Source organism: Amblyomma americanum, chromosome 1, assembly GCF_052857255.1.
Source record: "Amblyomma americanum isolate KBUSLIRL-KWMA chromosome 1, ASM5285725v1, whole genome shotgun sequence".
Classification (NCBI taxonomy): Eukaryota; Metazoa; Arthropoda; class Arachnida; order Ixodida; family Ixodidae; genus Amblyomma; species Amblyomma americanum.
In genome coordinates, this window is record NC_135497.1 from 373,576,729 (window position 1) to 373,598,348 (window position 21,620).

At 50.1% G+C, this 21,620-nt stretch overlaps 1 protein-coding gene across 2 annotated transcripts in view; it reads right to left on the bottom strand.

The window, feature by feature from the left end:
* LanB2 (laminin subunit gamma-1) overlaps positions 1 to 19,260 on the bottom strand; it is a 146,450-nt gene extending 127,190 nt beyond the window's left edge. For both annotated transcript variants that reach the window (XM_077650113.1, XM_077650112.1), the window contains exon 1: positions 18,729 to 19,260. In XM_077650113.1, coding sequence (XP_077506239.1) covers positions 18,729 to 19,143 — 415 coding nt within the window. In that variant the 5' untranslated portion in view covers positions 19,144 to 19,260. The remainder of the gene's footprint in view (positions 1 to 18,728) is intronic.
* Between the last annotated feature and the right edge of the window lie 2,360 nt (positions 19,261 to 21,620).

Here is a 21,620-nt window from a genome sequence, read left to right on the forward strand (position 1 = left end):
AAATCAAAGTTGCCTAGTGTCGATTCTGTACCGCGTCCTATTCGCAAATAGACAATCCGCCTTTTTCATTTTCCTGTGCTGCCACCTCGCGTACAACGCTGGAAGCTCACTGGTAGGGTACTGCGCGCCCAACCCGGCCGGACTGAGTGCCGCTGCAGAGCACGTTTTGTTGGAATCTGTCAACGATGGCGTGTCCTGGGCAGCACCTGGTACCTGGATGATTTCTAGGGTTGACTGATGGCTTGGTGCGAAGTCCGAGGCAGGCTGTAGTGCCCACCGAGAAGCAAATTCTTCAGTATCTCCGATCATCCGGCATGCGATGCGAACACCAGCTAGCAAGAGCCGCCGCTTCAGAGATGAAGGCTACATTCGGAACATAATGTTCAATGAAATATCCCCGATCAGTGAGGTTGGCGTTTTCCGCTGTATATGCCTGCCATTCATGAAAGGTGGATGCTACATCGTGCACGCCGTAGTACAGAAAACGACTGGGGACAACAGTTTGCACAAGCAATCGTTGTGCTCAAGCGCTGCAGAATAGCTACACGAGCTATAAAAGCACAAGCGTACTCGCAACAAAGCAGCTCTGCTAGCATTTCACTGTATTTTCCCACAACACACCGCTGCATAGGTTAAACAAGCATGCGAGTCCATAAAGACGAGCGCGAGAGGCGCACATTAATCCATTCCGGCGATACCACGCAGAGCTCTTCATCATGGATATGATTCGAACACACGCATAACGCACCTTCTTCTTCTGCCTCTTAATACATGGCACATACCCACACGGGGGGATTGGCCAGGGTGTAGTGGCATAAAGAAGGAAATTTCCATAGGAGATTATGACAAAATTTTAGCACCATGCGTCAATGCTCTCGTAGCTTCTTTTTCGTTGCCCACTCCATCGCGCGTTGAAAGCGGCTCACAGCACTTGCCCATTTGGCCTTATCGCTTGAGAAAGCAAAAAGCGTCGGAACGAAGTCTAGTGCCGCGGTGACATTCGAGGCCTTCCTGCCCATGAATAAAACACTTCGTGATAGACTGCACACGCATTTAAACACAGTACCTCGTCCGTACCTGTCACAAGTGATTCCCGCACAGACTTGACGGTGCCCAAGGGCGGCACGATCGTCGAGCCGGCGAACTGCTTTTATCCACGCTTCGCGTCGAAGGCTGTCCGGAAGCGCTCGGAAAGCGAAAAAATCCGAGTTTACTTCCCTTTACATATTGGGCACTGCTGCCGTATCAACACATTTCGTAGGTATCGCCAAATGCATCGCGCTGAACGCCCGCCGGCTGCAGCAACGCACCTCGCGTAGGAAGCCGGTTTGTTTACACTTCCACGACCGGTCTCGAGTGGAGCGAGTGACCCTTCAATATGTTTCGCGACACCGCGCCAGGGGATGGGCGCATGCGCAGTCGCGTCGTGAAAAGGCGGATTCGCACCGAAAACGGAGCACTTACAACCGACGAAAATAAAAACAAAAAAGAAATGCCGGTGTCGCCACCACCGCGATTTCGCAAGCAGAATGCTGGCGTCGACACCGATTTTATGTCGCAGATTTCAGAGGCTACGCTACATCGCCTATTAACCCTTCAGAACGGGAGCTGCCCTTCTATTACCGTTAATGACGTCATGAGTTTGAATCGACTGGCGGGAAGAGGTTTGAATCCAATTTTCTCGGCGATAAAGGTGCTTTTCGCTGCCGGGCAAACGTTAACATGCCCAGAATGTTTCCAGATAATAATTTTTTACTGAGAACAATAATTGGGTAGAATTGTCCTCAGTGCCCATTTAAGATACTCCGGGTTCCAGCAGCATATTTTTTTCCTTTATCGCGAACGAAAAAAAAATCATTTCATATTTCGCATCCACAATCGTGCGCGGTGATGGTGGTGATGAAAACTTTATTATACACAGGGGTGTGTGCGTGGACGGGGCGTGGTAAAGCAGACTTCGTCACCACAAAAGAAACGAGAAAAGGAAAGGGCGATCAGACACGAAGAGAAGAGAATGAAATCAGGTGAACAGGAAGAAATGCATGAGCAAAATGGGGCGGAGGAAGCTACAACAGGAAAACTTCGGATAAGTACCGCTCGATATACTCCATGCTACCGACGATTAATTCTCAAAAGTAAGGGAATGCCATACGTATATCATTACGCTTTTAACCTGTAAGTTCCACGGATGGAAAACTTTACCAACGTTCCAAGAATTCAGAACAGCGCACTGAGAGAGACACGTTATGCCAAAGGCACTCGAGGCCATGGGGGTCGTGTCATAGCTAGTCTTTTAATGACGAGAAGAGGGGGTTGGGAGAGAAAAAAAATTTCCTGACAGCACTGTTCTTCGTGGGCACAGCAAAAAAAAAGAAGCCGCTACGACTCATGCCGCATTTTGCTTTCCCTAGGCTTTTCAACATTCGGCTTCAATTTGAAAGAGAGGCAAACAAAACTTTTTCCGAGCAAGAACGCTACGAATATGGCAGCCTTCAGAGAAGACGTGGACTATGACAGCCTTACAGCCTGAAACGTGCGCCAAGACCGTCGACCGAAGGTCCGTCCGTTGACCGAGCCGATGAAAAGGACGGCACACAATTCCACGCCAGCTGGCAGCGTAACTAAACGGAACGCTACGACGGCTGAAAACAACGGCAACATCACGTCAGCTCGTACAGAATGCCCAACACTACTGGGGAGAGAATGGTGACAATCTAAAGGCCACATCCAGTACAGGACAACCGGCGTTTTTCAGTGCTTGTCGTTGAAAGAAAAAATTCCTGGATGGATGAATTCGAAGGAGTTTTCCTGGATAAATCCAAGACGGTTAACGGTGTCAGTAACCAATAACCTCTACATCAGGAGGCGACATTTTGATTGGCGATCACGTCACCTTAAGACTGTTTCCCATGCAAGCTAAAACGCTAGAGATTCCTGCTGCGGCGGCCCCAAAACCCCGTTTTTAGTCCTCGCGCGCGGCGCCTCGAGCCGCCATAGTTACGAGGTTCCAACAAGTTGGAAATTTTTCGCTGCGACGCTCCGCTCAATCGCTCAGTTGCTTGCTTGTGAGCCAGGTCTTAGGAAGTGGCCAAGCGGAGATGGAGTGAGCTCGGTGACATCACAACACCACATGACTACCTGCACACCAACAACAAGTGCTGCGCGTCCTAGCCAGCTAACCAGCATGGCATGGCACCTTGCACGGTGCTGCGTCTACGAGCTGCCCTAAACAACGAGGAAAGCCCTCGTCACTGCATGTAAAAAACAAGAAAAGACGGAACTGATGCCTCGCATCACCGATCACCTCCGCCCCCGCCAACGGCGACTCAACAGTCCTCCTAGGCCAGCAGTGCGCAAGTGTTAGCCACCCCGCGGTCGCAAGCTTATGCACCGGCAGTCAGCGCGGCAGCGTTGGCAAGCCTGCGTTTCCTTGACACCATTCCGTCGTGCGCGCGCATCATTAAGCCAATTAAAGTGGCGCTCCGCTGTTTCCGTCTCCGGAGCCGCGCTGCAGTTGCCCTGTTGGCGGTGCTCGCCCTCCAAGCGTCGCAAACGCATCCGCCTTGCCATCCGCGGCGTTATTTCGCACCCAAGCGGACTGGCGTTAACAGGAGACATATGCTTGCCGCGGCGCGCAGAGGCGAGTAGGCCGATGACTTCATTTATCCAGCCAGACGTTTCCATGCGGTTACGCACACATCAGTTTCAAGTCTCCGCTCTCCTAGACGCTCGACATGCCTGTCGTTGCTATAGCTTCGACGCACAACCCATTTCCGGACAGATCGAAACTGAAGGGTCCACGGGTATTGCCTGCATGAGTATAGACCGCATTAAAGGTCGGAACCGGTAACATGCAGCTGTTATAATGAACTGCCATAGCCCCTCTGCCCGTGATGAGTTTTCAAGAGAGAACTGCTTTCAACCTTCGCGACTGCCATGCGCATTCACAAGCAATAGCCAGGTGAGACCAGAGCGGAAGCCGCAGCTACCAAAGAAACACGGCTCGAGGTAAACTGCTTCCTCGCAGCGACCGATCCCCCCCCCCCCCCCCGATCAAACGGCTACTTTTTAATACCTTTCTATTTCTCTGAAGCTGACACGGCGGACGCTGCAGAGCGATCAGCCTTTGCGCGGTTTTGTTGTCGGCGATAACTTTAACATTGTTCACCCGCAGAAATGCTCCGAATGTTAGATATACTGGCCGCGGCTTGATATGAACCTGTTTCCATCGACATCGACCATCTTAACTTTTGAGCCAGTACCCAAGCGAAAACAGAAGCAAGGCTTCACAGCTCGGTTGTATCCCTCCAGCCGACCCAAGAGGAAGCCGTTCCTCAGCTTCCCTGCGCTGGCAGTGGAGTTATGAGGAGGAAGCGTTTCCTAACGCCGGCGGGCTAGTCTGCACGAAGTACAGCACAGAAGTACAGAACGTCACTCGAAGGTCGGCCCAAGCCGAGTAGACATGAGGCTGCACGCCACACCATGCACGGCCCCTGCAATTTATGACGCTTGCGCCGGATAATTCACTCGGTTTCGCCCTGAGCGACGGCAATAAAAACCGCACGCATGCACGGAGACGCGCAAAAAAGGCAACCTTTTTTTTTTAGCTTGCATTTTGTAACATTACATTGCTGCGGTCGCTTAACTTCATTGCATTAACTGGTACCGCCTCACGAAGCTTCGTACCAAATCAATTCGCCAAACAAAACATATGTGAAGTCTGTTGGCACCGAGTCTCGCGAGCGCGAAAGCTATCCCCTGTATTAGTTCTTTCTTTTTAGCCCTTTTTTATACTGCTCTAGTGAAACCGCCATTCCGCTGGGGCAACAGCCGGCCAAGATAAAGAAATAATTTTCCTATGCGTCACCTAATATCATTCAAGATTCAATGCCACTTTCTTTAACTATATAGCACTACAGTTTGCAGTGCACACTGCCTTTTTTTTAATTCGTGCAGAATTGACTTTACAAATTAACAAATACCTCAGAGCCCACAGCCGTGAACGGCACACTTCGTAAGCACAGACTGACGTGATTTGAATGTTATCAAGGGTTAGCTAGGGCTTCTAGCCAGCTGCTCTATTAGAGACACCTCACTTTTTAATGTTTCCCCTGACTGTTTCATTCTGAATTCCTAGCGAAGAATCAGCAAAAAAAATATAACGGCTAATGATAATGGACAATATACATGAACCACTTGCAGCAAAGAAATAATCTATTCACTGAAACTGCAAACATCGCACTGAAAACAAAATTGCTTTGCTTGTTGAAGAGAAATAATATTTTTTGTTTGAAGGAAGTCCGGCTTCACGCTGGGGCTCGTGAAGGAACCGGTGCTTCTTTTCTTCCAGCTCTTTGACGAAGATAGCTCTTGTTTTCAGTTTTTTTTTCTGACCATCTGTTTCCAGTGAGGATGTGCGAGTATCAAATGTTTGGTTTTTAAGCGTATAAGCGGAACAAAATTTTCGGACATATAAAATATTCTCGAACAGTTCAAAGGTACCCACAGATAGTTTAAATAAAAAGAAAACGCGTTTTTCGTGAAAAGTTGTGACAAAAAGAACGATTTATTGCGTACAAACATTTTACCGTTCCTCATCGTCATTCATCACGTCTTTAATGCCTATCTGACATCACAAATGGGGAACGGGAATATGTGGCACGAGTTGAAGTTATACAAAGCGCAATTGCATTCAGGGATGAAGGTTCTAATATGGGGAATTCCATTTTTTAGGGAAAACTGGAGGGGACACTTAAGGGAGAGCTTAAGTGTAGTATTAACGAGAGGGTGCAAGTTATCGTAATTAGGCTTAATAAAAGGTACAACCTGAAGATGGTACAGATCTACGCGCCTGCATCCAGCCATGAAGATCAGTTTTGTCGAAAGCTTCTATGAAGACGTGGAATCAGCAATGAGCAAAGTAAAAACACAGTACACTGTACTGATTAGCGACTTCAGTGCCAAGGTAGGCAGGAAGAAGGCTGGAGACCAGACAATGGGCGACTATGGCATAGGCTGTAGAAACAGCAGGAGGTAGTTATTAGTAGAGTTCGCAGAGAGAAATAATTTACGCATCATGAATACCTCTTTCCGCAAACGAGAGAACAGGAAGTGAACGGGGAAGAGCCCCTATGGTGAGACTAAAAATGAAATAGACTGCGTGCTGTGCGCTCACACTGGCATCGTTCAGGATGTAGACATCCTCGGAAAGGCGCGTTGTAGCGACCACACGATGGTAAGGTCTCGAATTCGTCTATATACTTGAAGAGGGAACGAAAGAATTTAGTGAAGAGGAAGCCCATTAAAGAGTTGGCGGTAAGAGGGAAAGTAGAGGAACTCAGGATTTCGCTGCCGAACAGATATTCGCCTTTAACTGAGAAAGACGACCTTAATGTTCCAGCAATGAACGATAATCTGATAGCTATCATTACGGAGAGCGCAGTAGCAGTAGGCGGTAGGATGGTTAGACAGGATAACGGCAAGCTCTCTCAAGTCAAGACACGAATGATCTGAAAAAGAAACGCCAAAACATGTAATCATCAAAGCCCACAGACAGAATAAACTGGCAGAGCTGTCAAAACTAATGAACCGACAAAAGTAAGTTTAATATGGAGACAATAAGCGTGCTATAAAGAATGGAGGTAGCCTAAAAGCGATGAAGAGGAAACTAAGGATACGAAAAAATCAGATAACACAGAAATAGGGCAATGCCATGATAGGATAGCTAAATTAGCCGAAGTGTTCTGCACAAATCTATACTGGCCAATGTGATCAGGATGTTAATGAGAGTGTCAGTAGTGCACAGCAATGGAACATCCCGCCAGTAACGAATGGGTAAGCAAAGAAAGCGTTAGGGGCAATGCAAAGGGGAAAGCAACTGGTGAGGATCAGGTAACAGCAGATATGTTGAAAGCCGGTGGAGAGATTGTGCTAAAAAAACTAGCCATCCTGTATACGCATTGTCTTATATGATTTAGAGCGTACCTGACGCTTGTAAGAACGCTAACATTATCTTAGTCTATAAGAAAGGAGACACCAAGGACTTGAAAAACTATAGACCGATCAGCTTACTGCCGTTGCCTACAAGGTATTTACTTAAGTAATATCTTACTTAGTCAGGACAACCATACACTTTAATCAACCAAATGATCAGGCAGGCTTTCGTAAAGAATATTCCACAATAGATCATATTCACACTATCAATCAGGTGATAGAGAAATGCGCAGAATATGACCAACCTCTATATATAGCTTTCATTGATTACGAGAAAGCATTCGACTCAGTGGAAACCTCAGCAGTCATACAGGCAATGCGTAATCAGGGGGTAGAAGAGCCTTAGGTCAAAATACTGGAAGATATATATAGCAACTGCACAGCTACTATAGTCCTCCATAAAGTCAGCAATAAAATTCCAATAAGGAAGGGCGTCAGGCAAGGAGACATGATCTCGCCAATGCTGTTCACCGCATGTTTACAGGAGGTATTCCGAGGCCTGAATTGCTAACAGTTGGAAATAAGAATAAATAGAGAATACCTAAATAATCTGCGATTCGCTGATGACATTGCCTTGCTTAGTCACTCAGGAGGTGAACTGCAAATCATGATCAATGACTTAGACAGGCTGATCAGTGCGGTGGGTATAAAAACTAATACGTGAAAACCAAAGTAATGTTCAACAGTCACGGAAGAATAGAGCACTTTACAATGGGTAGTGAGGCGCAGGAAGTAATAAGAGAACACATGTTCTCAGGGCAGGTAGTAACCGCAGATCCGGATCACGAGAGTGAAATGACTAGAATGGGGCGGAGCACACATGGCAGGTTCTCTCAGATCATGAATGACAGTGTACCATTATCCGTCAAGCAAAAAATATATTACCAGTACTCACCTACGGGCCGAAACGTGGATGCTAACGAAAAGGGTTAAACTTAAACTAAGGACAACGCCGTAACCTATGGAAAGGAAAATGATAGGTGTAATGTAAACTAGAGAGGAAGGGGGCAGGGTGGTTCAGGGAACAAACGTACGTTAATTACAAGTCGGAATCAAGACGAAGAAATGGACTTGGGCATGGCGCGTAATGCGAAGGCAAGATAACAGCTGGTCCTTAAGGGCAACCGAGTGGATTCCAAGAGAAGGTAACTGTTGCAGGGAGCTGCATAAGGTTAGGTGCGCGGATGAGATTAAGAAGTCTGAGTGGATAAGTTAGCCGCAGATGGCACATGATAGGGTTAATTGGAGAGATTGGGAGAGGCCTTTGTCCTGCAGTGGGTGGAGTGAGGCTGATGACGATGATGAGGGTATGACGCGATAGCCTTAATTGGTTAATGCCCATATATGCAAAATTGTTCACAGATCACTAGGAGTCCTCGCACCACACCCGGCGCAGTGGTGCCGCGGTTAAAGCGATGCGCCATTGCCCTGGCAGGTGGCTGTTTAAAACGCAGCCACCTGTGGGGCTTGTGAGACCCAGGTCGCTCTTCCGTCCGAGCAAGCTGCGGAGATTTCTGTGGGGAGTATTTGCGCACGCCACCGCCGCTGCCTACGGCGACGACGCTGGGTTCTCCGCTGAACGGGGCCCTTAACGCTATCGCGTTAAAACACGAACCGAAAGTTTGTTAGAATCTAATACAACAACGTAACCTAATGCTTACAGTATAAGGGCGGCTACGAATGTCTTCATGAAAAGTTGTCAGCTGCCCGCCATGTTCCGCAGGCAGAGATGCACAGGGACAATCTCTGCTAGTGGCTCATATGCCAGATGTCTTCTTACGGGCGGAATGACGAAATACTGGCTCTTCGCCAGTCAGGGCACTGTGCTTTGCTAGGCATAGTCGATGTGGTTGCAGCAATTTAGTAAAGTTCCGCGGAGGTGCTGAGTGTCCAGCGCCAGTACCGGCAGTACAAGTGCCGCCTGGCACCAACTGCTTCCGAAACGAATGGTCGAGTGCAGGGTGGTCGTCCGCTAGCCTCGGCGTCGCCACCAAACATCAGCCGGTTGCATGCCACCCACACCACCGGCAGCCAACGTACCGAACGAGATCGGCACGGCACGGGGAGCAAGCATTCTGAAACTACATTCTCGGAATACGCTATGTTGATGCCACGCAAGGGCAGCATTGCGCCTAAGAAGCGAAAACCAGAAGCGAGTGAATTTCGCACCCTACCGGTTCCGGATTTCTCTGCGCAAAATACTTTTTAACGAAGCATACGTCTCCTGACCTGCATCAGGCCAAACTTGGTAAGGAGTGCGGCAACCACTACAAACGAAACCGCATCTTTAGAAGCTCACTTCGTGGGTAATGCAAGAAGACAAGTAACATCAATGTGAACACGATGTCATGCCTCATAGGCGAGCAAAGCACAACTAACATGTGTGTGGACCGTGTGCTGGACACTCGCTGTACCGTTGCAATAACTGCAGACCACCGCGTCAATTTCAGCTGATGGTTTCCCCTGGCTTGGCAAAACTTTTAATGCTACACCTGACATTTCCTTCATTTCTCCAGGTGCCCAAAATTTCCCTCACAATTCCAGGTTTTCCAGGCCACTAGACACTAAGTTAACTTATCCGGGGCACAACGATGTAAACCAGTTTACCATGATCTCATCTAGACGCTTCGTGCTTCTATCCCGCACCGCCATTTTTATTGCAGAGTAGGCGGTCATCACACCACGAAAAATGTAATGGTCCTGTATAACGGAAACGAGAGTGATAGCTCAAATAGTATACCGTATCTGGCGGTATTAGAAAAGCACGCGTTGCATTTTTATACAGTCACGTGGAATCAAGAACACAGCACCAGTTGGCGGTCGAAAGAAAGAGGATGGGGCCACAGAAACGCGTTCACACCAGTAAATGACAGAATTGGGTTACAATTAAGCCTAGTTGCCCAGAAGAAAATTACCAAGAATTACGTCGCACACCTATGTGAACCGCACCACATCACTTGCGGCAAAGGTGCAAACGGGTGACGACTTGGCTCACGATTAGTAGAGCTTGCTTCTTCCTCTCACAGCTGTTAACCGCAGCTTAATGCCATACACGCATCAAAGGCAACTGCAGGTCGTCACATTATGCTCTTTTCAGTCGGCTGAAGGAAGCCAACTAGAAACAACTAGAGAAGACCAGTGCTAAGGGACGGCCTCGGGTTTTAAATTCGCTGCTAATTATCGCTTGTAGAGCTGGCGCGGTGAAGGTGTCCACCGTGAGTTAGGCGGTTGCTGCGCCTTTTGTTTCTTCACAGCCGCCTAAACAACCATATCTAGCAGAGGGGTCAGAAATTACTCATTGGACTTGACATAGCAAACTCTGGAGAAGGGAACGATTTGTAGATTGACACAGAGGAAGTATAAGACACACCGGAGGGGCGCGAGAACTGAAACCTGGCAATCCTATACGCCGCGATTGTTCCAGCTAGCCAGCTAAGCATCAAGAGAGGAATGTGCATAAGAAGCTTCTCAGAGTCTTCTGATGTAGACTTGCGAGCAGGCTCCATATATCATCGCAGAATGTATTTCTTGGGCAAAGCTGACTGCACGACAAAATGAGCACAGACCTGCGGTTCTTCTTGCTCTTGAAATCCTAGGGCCCGTTAGGACGAGTGTCGCAGGCCAAGGATACAGTAAAGGACGATTACATCACTATTTCATCTCATTCCCGGCCGAGATAGTGTTACGCTCGTCTTATATAAGCCGTCGAGGGCGTTAAGATTGCCTTCGTCTCCCAAGGAGCGGCGGGGGAGGATGATGTAACTGTGGCCGATAAGAGAGAGATGACCGGCTCTGCTACCGCGCGAGATACGAGAAGCGGTGGGGGAAAAAGACACAGAACATTGCGAGCACTGCGGCCAAAAAGTTACACTATCGCGTTACAGATAGCCGGACGGCAGCTGACGCACGGCGCGTTACTCTCCTCCTAAGGAGCCCGTGGAGTCATGGCCAGACGGGCGCCATATCGACTGTCGCAAACAGCTTGCCGAGGGAGCCTCCAGCACTGCTTCAGCGGCTCTGTGAATGAACCTGAGACGTGAATGGCTTGCGAGGTTTCTGCTGCAAGAAAAGAGCAGAGCCAGTCGGAGGATCATCTTTTATCGGTCGTACGCCGGGTTCGCGATGATGTGAAGGGCCAGTGAGATAGTGCGGCTACTGCGCAGGCGAGACAGCGTTAAACGGCCGGTTACTCGATTGCGAGCAGTCATGGCACGACGCCTGCGGGTGGTTGAGCCACACCACCGGTGTGCTCCTGCGAGTGGGTCCACGACTCCTGCGAGAGATGCACAAACTACACTGCTACGCGTACGATCACAACGACATTCGGTGACTGTCGCATGAAAAAGAATAAAGGTAGCGACAGCGCCATTGGAGAAGGAACTAGCCTGGGGAACTATGGAGGAGGCTACAAAAAAAGGAAAGGCATGGATGCTATCTCGCTCAGCGTGCAACACTTAAAAGAATGTATGCAGAGGGCGTAGAAATATGGGTGACAGGAAGAAGTCCCTGAAACTAGCGTTGTATTTAGCCGTGTTTCGTAACACGTCACAACAATAGGCCTCTCTCCGGGTGCTGTACAGTCGCGGACAGAATAATACTGACCAGGATTCCGCGTTCAAACTCTCCTGTGGAGCTGAGTAACGGAAATAGAAATGTTTGCAGCCGTTATGTGCAGAAGCAAAAGTAAATATTACTTGAATATGCATCAAATATCCATCAGTTTTCGCTAGGTAACGCTTCAGAAGGTTGACCCCCGAAGCGTGGACCATATTCTCCTGTCCACGACTGTTGTACACCTCGAAAGCTTATACCTCTTGTCGCCGTGCACTGAACGTTTCCAGTATCGATATCATAACATGGGAAGGGGAGCGCCTAAGTGACAACTGCCCTCGTGAGCCCGGCCACGCTGACTGCCGGAGCGAGCGGATCATTCGAAGCAGCGATAAAGATGCAACAGCCGCTGGACAACTGAAGGCAAGCAAAAGAAGGGCGCGTTCGCATTAGGCATTGCGTGCCGGGCTAGCAAGTGCCTTGAGGGTCGTCAGGGAGCACGCGCAATGTGCCTGACCTCCATGAATTCACCCCCAACGACCGTACACATTCGCCGTCATCGCCATCGGGTTCTGTTTAATTGAGGCCCAAGCGAGACTCTACGGAATCTTGTCTCTGGTGACGAAAAAAAGAGAGAAAACCTTGGGGTTACAAGTATCACGGAATATCTTGGCGGCAGTAGCTCATCATTTGCGACAGACCGCAAAGCGTTTCTTGATTTCAATGGGTTCCATAAAGGGGTTTGCGCAAGTGTACTGTGAACAATCATATTTCACTCTAGTTAAAGTGTCAGCTAGTGGCCGAGTGGCAGGGTTGGCGTCGTGTGAAGGAACACAGCCACCTTGGCAAAGCAACAGGAGTTTTGCTCTAAATTTGATTCCTTGAAGTCTTGTGCGGCGCTCGCTGAAATAAGCAGGAGCTAAACGTTTGCCTAATGGAACATATGATTTAATGAACCCATAAGCAATGCGTGAAAAAGAAAAGGAAAAGAACGCAACCATATGTTGCACAGCACACATGAGCAGAACCTAACATATTGCTCATTACGACACCCGCCTAAGTGTCATTATGTGGACAAGTAATATCTGCTGAACAGCCCTCTTGAGAACAAAAGTAATGCCCACTACCTTTGCTAAAACTTCTATAGCGACGTCGCCATGCTTGTGATACTCTGGTCATTCCAAAAAAAAAACAAAAAAAACCACGGCGATGGCGCCGGCCACGGAGCACTGTACTCCGCGATGTTGCTGAACGCGTTCAGCTGTCTAGCATTTGCGCTGCTAAAAAGCAAGTAGGCGCACAGACTTGTGCCCATCGAATGGCATTTCACTGTAAAGACGCTGTTAGGCTTATTAACTATATTCTTGCGACTCAATGCGAGAAAACGGTTAGAAAGAGAGTGAACGCATGTAGACCCGGAATTTGCCTCATTTTCGCTTCAAGGGGTCACTGTTAGCGCCACAGGGGAAATCAGAACGGATCAAGTGAAGATTTACACGTGTGTGTCAGATTATCCCTTTATTCAAAAAAGCGTTCAGATGTGCACAGTTCCGATAAAATTAAATGTTTTATAACACGGTTCGCTGATAATGACGACTGCGAAAACACTTCTACTGTGAACGCCTTGTTCGCCCATTCTATGCCAAGACTCATCCGTGCCGCATTCACGCCTTGCCGCTTCCGTTGTTTCATCAGCGTTGTACCCACATGTACACTCCGTGTCCACGTTTCCACACCCCGCTGCTTCTTTACTCTCGAACTGATGACCTTTGCCGTCTGTTGGTGAAACGCGGTTAAGGCGACAAATCAACGCATGAGCAATGCTTACAACAAGTCCACTTTTTTTTTTTCCGCGGCACGAGACTCATAACCAGCGAAATCCCGCGAATACGCCAAAGTAAGGGGCGTTTAAGCTCGTTCTTTTTGTTGTAGTCTAAGCTTCGCCTCATGTTCTTTTCGCCTGTGGAGAAGAGCACACCGACGACTTTCGATAGGACAGCGCGGTCACGCAGCCCAGGAGAGCCAATGGGCACCGCTATGTGCCACGCCTCTCTGCTTCGGGACGGAAACTCGTGCAGGAGCGAAGCTCCACAAGTACGCGTCACACATGACGCCTTGAATGAACGCGGCTCGCGAGCGGCTCCAAATATAGGCGCCGGCTCCCGCGCGGGCAACGCCTTTTCCTGTGCCCATCTCAGGAACTTTCTGCAGCGCCCCACGTCGGAACGAGGCGAGAGCGGAACCTGCCACCCCCACCCCATCCTTTCTCTTTCTTCCCTCCCTGCCATTGCTCGGGCGTGGCTTCCTTTTTTTTTGTATTTATTTGCGCGTGCTTGCTCGTGTTATGCGCTTTCGCCTGCTTTCCTTCCGCCCCAAGCGGCTCACTGTGCCAGGGCGTCACCACCCAGCTGTGTGCTCTCTCCCACCGACTGTCCCCTCTTCCCCGCTTTGTTTGCCTTTGTTCTCTCTCTGGAGCGCTTCCCTACAGCCTCTCCCTCTGCCTTCCTCCTCGCCTTCCTCCGCCCGTGTGCTTTGAGGCCCGCGCCGATGTTTGGATAGGCTTCGTTATCGGACCGTGGTATGCACGAGAGGCGAGCTTGTCGCTCGCGCACACACGCCAGCGGAACGCACGCACCCGGCTCCTCCCGAGCACGTTGGGATGTGTGGCCGACCAGCGGGGCGACTCACTTTCCGCTTACGGCAGCCAATTTATCTCCGCGCGCATTTTGTCCGCCCTCCTCCTTTCTTTAGACGCCGCGGTGTCAGTGAAAGTGGACATCCCTACCGTCCAGCGCGAAGGCGCAAAGCAGACAGCTCGCAGTACGTGATGGTCCTTTAATCGCCACCGTCCGCGCTGAGGCTGCGTTGGGCAGAGCTGACACGGCACCGCGGTTTATGCACTGGAGCCGTGAAGTGCCAGACTGTAGGCGGAGCTGTGGTCAACTGCCACAAATTTTATTCGACGCATGCGTAGAGAGAAGGCGACGCTACTCAAACCGAATTTCCTGTGTATGCATTCCTGGGCCGGTACATCCCGCCTGCGGAGGGGGCGACGCTGCAAATGTAATGCAAGCAACGGTGCGTGCATAGGCCGAAAGCGACCCAAACGCGAAGACCGAAGTCCTCGCTATGTCGTCACACGCGGCCCTCAGCTGCGCTGCCCCATTACGGAACGGCGAGAAGAACAAAAGGACCACAAAGCAGTTAAGAAGGGCTTCGGCTGCCACCTACTTTCATCGCGGGAGCACATGCACTCCACATGTGCCTCGATTAATAAAAAAAGAAAGAAAAGAAGCGCAGGCCAGGGTGGAATACTTGGCTCCCCTATAAACAAATAAATTCCGAAAGACAGCCTATGAAGCTGGATAAAACCCTCAGACGAACAGCGGGAGAATAACCTCTTGCGGCCTAGCTAGTGTCCTCAACAGCGACCAGCAACCTCGGCTATAGATTTTCCGACGGTTGAGTAATGAAAACGGGTGACTTGGTTCCACCTGAAGTTTAAGAAAGAAACAAACCTCCTTAATTCTCAACTCAGGCCGAACTCAGTCTTTATCCCAAGTGCATTATTTCATTCCGATCGTACTACTTTTCTCCCAGTTCTATAGAGAGAGACAGAACAGACAGCAAGCGACGCCGAAAGTATGACTAAGATCTTGTCGAAGCTAGGAAGCTAAACTGTGCGAACGCCAAGCATCATATGGCGCACGTTGGGATACCACCTCGTGCTGATTTTTACAATTCAATAGAAATTAAAATTTAATTTGGAGAAATTTCGGGGCTGGATGACGATTTCACGGCAAGTAAAGGACCATTTGATTGTATCAGCTGTCAAATCTGCACGAAAGGATGGCTCTGGTATTCTTGACCGCGTCCGAGCACGGTAATAGTTATCTCGTCCGAACGCGCTCAGACGAGCTGCAGAGCGAGAACTTGGCGCCGGTTGCTTCGTGGCCGACTTTTTTTATCTACCACCAAAGCTGGAGTAAGCCCTTCATTTATCTCCAGAGCCTGAGGTCAGCAGCGATAGCCGTAGTGCAGTTCCGAAACTTTCAGAACTGCCGACGTCCGTGAATGCGAGATGCCACTGGAAGGGCGACACGGGATACTCTTCAACACCGCCCCATGCATACGCAGCACTTTGGTATAGCCCCTCCTTTCATGCGCGCATACTGCGACGACGAAGAAATCTTTAGACGGAGCCGCCGCGGTGGTTCAGCGGTTCTTTCGCTCTGCTACTGACCCGAAACATGCCGGTTCGATACCGGCCGCGGCGGTCGAATTTCGATGGAGACAAAATTCCAGAGGCCCGTGTACTGTGCGATGTCAGTCCACGTAAAAAACACCGGGTGGTCGAAATTTCCGGAGCCCTCCACTACGGCGTACCTCACAGCCTGAGTCGCTGTGGGACGTTAAACCCCCACAAACCATCAATCTACAGACGGCTGATGCGAGCACCTTACAGTCGTCGTATAGGTCCCGCGATATCTACCCACGTCGCCCGCAAGTGTTCAGCTTACTCGAAGGGAGTTCGCGGACTTCCCCACTATTCACGGGGCCGTTTACGGCCACACATTAGGCCACTATGGCAACCGCATTGGTTATCACGCTCACATATGACAACGCGAATGTATCCCTGGGTGTGTCTCGAATGTGAATTCGTATTCGGCACGAGCTCGGTGTGTAACGGCAGTAGCCTGCGGCACAACATCCAGCGTGACCGCACTACGTGGACGTGGCCCTAAGTATATGCCATGAGCAAGAGTACTGTATGAAGAGGTCGTGCTGGAACGTTCGCCAATTCAGTGCAGCTCCTTCTCTAGTTTACACGCATAAACTGTCATCGTGGGGTACCAACAGCGCCGAAACAGGCGTCGACGGCTTAAGGAATTCAAAGGCAAACTAAACGCCGGCACGCAGTTTCTCTGAACAACAGGAACAAAAGAACGCCAGCGGAGTTTCGTTCTGTGACTAAGTTAAGCTGCATTCTAGTCTCGATTAGCCTATGACATACATGAATTGGCTTGAGCTGCCGGCACATGCATCATACTCTTAAATTTCATTAGCCCGGTACGTTTACTGTGATGAAAAGCTAATACGCATCTGTATAACCACGGCGTGTGCTGAACTAAATTAATGATGTGAAAAACAAAACAAAAACACTTTGGACTAAAGCGTCCTAGATAGACTACATCTCTTCTCACCGCGGCACTGTGTCTTCGAGAGTCGTCGGCTCATAAATTGAGCGGCTTCCCCGCTTGCGACGGAAAACGGCTAGACCAGCAAGCCTGTAAGTGGCTCGTTTAGACGCGTACCGCATTTCCTGCCGGCGAATAGTGCTGAGCTCGTACGGAGGCCACGCTCCTGCGACGTGCTAAGCGAACACGCCCGTTAACCTCAGTGTCATCACGACACTGGCAAAAAAATCCCTTTTCGCGTCAATAAAACATCTTTCAACGCCGAGCAAGCATATTTTACCGAATGCGGAACAACTAGTATTCTTCGTAAAGAATAGAGACTAAGATTCAGAGGGTGATGTCTGCGCTCCGTTCACTGTCCGTTACGACCACTCAAAGATTTTTTTTTTCATAGAATTCTTGCATGCCACTTTCGCGAATAGCGGCAAGATCCTTACTGACAGAAAACAGCGGTGTACAATGTTTCCAACAGCACAAAGCAAGTGAGCAACGAGAAGGTGCTCCTTGTGCACTGAAAAACAGGGTTCTCTGCCACTGCGGATTAGTCTTACTCAATACAAAAACGCTTTCACGCAGCGACAGTATAGTCCGAGAGGTTGTAACGCACCATGTTGACGCCTGCCCAAAATATAGAACGAAGAAAGCAGAGCAGAGAGAAGAAAGCTCCCGTGAACTTCTTCCGTGCAAACAGAACTCAAGTGCAAAGGAACAATGTATTAAGCACATTTCAGCTGATCTCTTTCATTTTTATGTTCATGACCTTATTTGGAAGACATGCGAAGCCATCGCGAAACATAGAGCTAGTGCAGTAGTCTGTACCCAAAGAAGGGATACAGCCCCCTCCCTGATCCAGGGCGAATCAGCCTTATCAATGAGGATGTTGCCGTATCGCGATATCGACGCGGCAGCACCCATCGGTGCCCTCACGTTTGTACAGCACTCAAGCTGTATCCCACGCGCCGGAAAGGCGATCGTACTGGAAGCCGGCTTTCGTCGTACGACTCGAGGCGGTGCTCTGAAGGATGCGAGGCCACCCGTGCGGGCAGACAGTGCGACTCGACAAGAAATTGCCGAGAGCTATGGCTGGCGGCCTCACCAGCGACTTACAAGTTGCGTGACAGTACACAGCTCTGCAGAAATATAAAGGCAGCACAAGGGAAAGAGAAACTTATGGCACGGAATAAAAAATAAAGGAAAATTCCACGGAAGGAACTGGACGACTAAGATTACAAGCAGCAGCAGTAAAAATAATCCTTCGGCGGCCTGCCGGCGAATAAAAAGAGGAAATTTTCGTTTGTCCCGACAGTTTAGCGCCGCAGTTTGCTCCTGATAAGCGTATAAAAGTGGCATTAGATAGCTGTTGGGAAGCAAGGCGATCACCCTGTGTTCCATCTAGCAGATTCAGACGGGGAAAAGCGTGAATGTGGTTGCAACATTTTGATGGCAACCCCGAGCCAGCAAGATGTAGTAGCCACATTCATGCGCATGACTGAAACCACGACCATGCAATGACGAGGCCGCAGGCGGTTGAACAAATGCTGGAAGTCTGCAGCGAGCCTACGTCCGCCTAGTCAACGATATGCTATTACCGTGTAAACGCATTCGTGTTGCACCTACAAATTATCATTTTGCTGTGACAACATAGCCAAGTACTTGTAAGAGGAGACAGCAGCACGGGCAAGTCTGGTTTGCAGTTAATAGTACGCAAAAGAAGAACAAACTAAATGAAACGGTTATTAGTGTCCAAGGAATATGAAATAACTAGGACCATCTGATCAAAATTGAAATGATTTTTTTTTCTATTCCTTAGTGAAATGCAAGCAGCCATGACTGCACAGAAAAGTAATCTGAATAGACGCGTAAGGAACAACGGGTGAGGATAACGGGCTCCCAGTGCTGCTGTCGTTTTCGGTACGGTGCATCGTGAACCTCACCGCTTAAGCAAAGCGCCCAGGCTGCCAGAGCAGTTTCGAATGGCTCACTTACCGAGGTTTAGGGTGAGGTTGACCTGGTTGGGGTACTGGATGCCCTCGAGCATGGTCTCGCTCTGCCACCAGGTCGTGTTGTCGTTGTTGTTGAAGTCGGTCAGGTAGTCGGCCGGGTGCGCCTGGTGCGGGACGGATGCGTCGCAGACCTCGCACGTCTTGGTGGCGCCCGGCACGTCGGTCTGCGGGCAGTACTTGGTGGGCTCGCGCAGGCCGCACGTGTTGGTCGCCTCGACGCGCACGTTGAACGCTGCATTGACGAATTCTGGGATGCAACGTTGGGCGCGTTTGTAGCGGTCGTAGCACGAGCCCCGCACGGACGGCCGTCCCTGCTGCTGGGAGCTGGAGACGCCCGCCAGGGTCACGAGCAGCAGGCAGCCCAACGCCTTGGCGCCTGCAGGCGGCGAGCGAGCCATCGTCCGTACGCTGTTGTAGCTGCTGCCGCAATGGCTTCCGACTCCTGCCAGCCGCTCTTGAAGCGTTCCTCTCCCCGGCTGTGCTGTGCGGCGCTCGCCGCGTGAAGCCGAGGCAGCCGGGAAGGGAGAAGGGAGCCGCAGTCGGGCCCGCCGCGCCGCGCGAGGGCGTGGCGGTAGTGTTGTGGGGACTGCAGTTCTGAGAACGCGATTAGAAGAGAGCTCTCCCCCCAGTCCGTTCGGCTGTCCTCCCCCGCCTACTCGACGGTGTCGAGAGGAGAGAAAGAAGCCGCCAGCTTCCGCCGCCCGTTCAGCAGCATCTCAGCATCGGCAGCCATCGCTCTCCGGGCGACCGTAGCCGATCGCACGAGTTGTGTGCAGCCGAGTGACAGAGGTTTAATTAGGGGCCAGGACAAGTCAGCAGCATTATATTCTCGCTTGTTTGGCCGAGCAATAACAAGTGGGTGGGGTTTCCCATGTTCCAGTTTCTAATGATGCAGTTGAAGAGCTGACTCGTTGTGAGCAGAGCCAATCATGCATTTCCGATGGTTGTCAAAATTTTTCCGGAAGGCTTTATTCGCGGCCGTTAGCTTACTTTAATTGGTCTATTTAGCGCACAAAGATGAGAAGGCAATAAGTAAAAGAGAAATGACGTCCACCGTGAGCATAACGTATATAAAAATAACAAGACAACATCACAGGTCACTTGAGGCAAGCAGGAACGCATAACCTCGCACATTGCTGTCTGACTCAAATGACTTAATCCGTGACGTTGTCATACCGTTTCCTCACTCTCCTGGCTGCGGGAGAGAGAGAGAGAGAAATGCTTCATTGCCGATTGGGACAGCGCAGAAGACGCCGATACAGCAGGGTCTGAGGGCGGTGCACCGAACTCCAGCCGTGCGCTGGAGAGAAGCATTCGCCTGTGCCGCAGGGGCTGGCGACGGGGCTGCCGTTTCACCGAGTGCTCGGCGGAAGGAAGGGAGCTGAGACGCGTTCCGGTCGCGCACGGCGCAGCTCTCTGCTCGACCTTTGTCCCCCCCCCCCTCCCCCCCCCCCCCCCTCCACGCAGTCGGGCAGACGGACGGTTGGGCTGGGCTCGTGCGGAACTTTCCCCAGTCGCCTCTGGCGCGCCTGCTGTGGGCTGACTGGCCTCCTGAGTCCTTTCGCTCCGCCCGGTACGGTGCACGACAGCTCCTCTTAGCGAGAACCTGACAAAAGCTCACCAACTTTCAACTGACCAGCAAAAAACCTCACCGCTGTCATTACTGACAGTGGACAAAAGCTCACCGCCTTGCAGTCTCTTAACAGAACCAATCCCTAAACCAATCAGCCTAACCATAAAATTAGCATAACCAAACCTACCGTAAACTGTCATCAACTTACGCAGTTTTGTTCATTGTTGGCCGTTTATTGTTAACGCAAGTATTAAAATTTAACGTATCCCAAACCCTTCCTAAAAAAGTGCCATGAAGTCACGAAGTTAATTGCGAACACCGGTATATGAAACCTAACGTAGTGTTAAAGTAACCTAACCAAAAGCAAATCTAAGACAGACTGTCATGGAATGGGGTAGTTAATGGCTAGCCGTTAATTCCTAACACCTCAATATAAATCTTACCCCTAACCATAATCCTGATGACTTGTCATAAACTCTGTGAGGTGTTGGAAAAAGAGGTGGCGAGCTTTTGTCTGGCACCCTCTTGGCGGCGCATCGCTGCGCTGGAGAGCCTCGATGCCCGCGTCTCCACTTTACTGGAGGAATCCCGCTTTTACGTATTCTATTTACGTTCCTCGTAACAGGGGGTTCAGAGAATTAAGCTTAGTTCGACTTCCCTCATATGAAATGGAAGAACGGTGAACGCCGGCATGCAATAATTGGGAGAACCGAGAAAAGTTAATGACAGGAAAGCTCGAGAGGTCAGCCGAAGGGAATTAAGCGGACCCTAGCCTGCTACCCCACACTGGGGGAAAGGAGAAGGGAAGGAAAGAGAGATACATAGTGTAGATGGAAGGTGCCGATGCCGTAACTGCACATCCAGCGTACCGACAGCGTTTAGTAGAAAAGTAGCATTTGATGTTGGGGGGGGGGGGGGGGGGGGGGGGTTCCGCTAGCTTTAACGTATTTGGTGTCATATGCTGTGACAAATGCCTGGCGGAGGAATTCGTGCGCTGTAACAACGAATGCCAGTTTCTTCGAACCGTTCTAGAAAAAAAAAATCGAAAGAGGGCTACCAACAGCTGCAGAGCAACAAGGTTTCTTTTCTTCCTTCCTTTTGAATTCGGAACACACACGTAATGCTTTATTTTTCCTCTGTTGCGTGCAAACGGCGCTAGCATTTGAGCAGCAATAGTAACATGCGTTTCAAAGTTTACAGGTATACGTGTGCGTAGGTCCGCAGGCAGGCTCAACGACAAATGCAGGAGAACTGGGGCTGTGTTTTTCTGCCCCTCTCGCGAAGAAAGTTGACTTTGAGTGA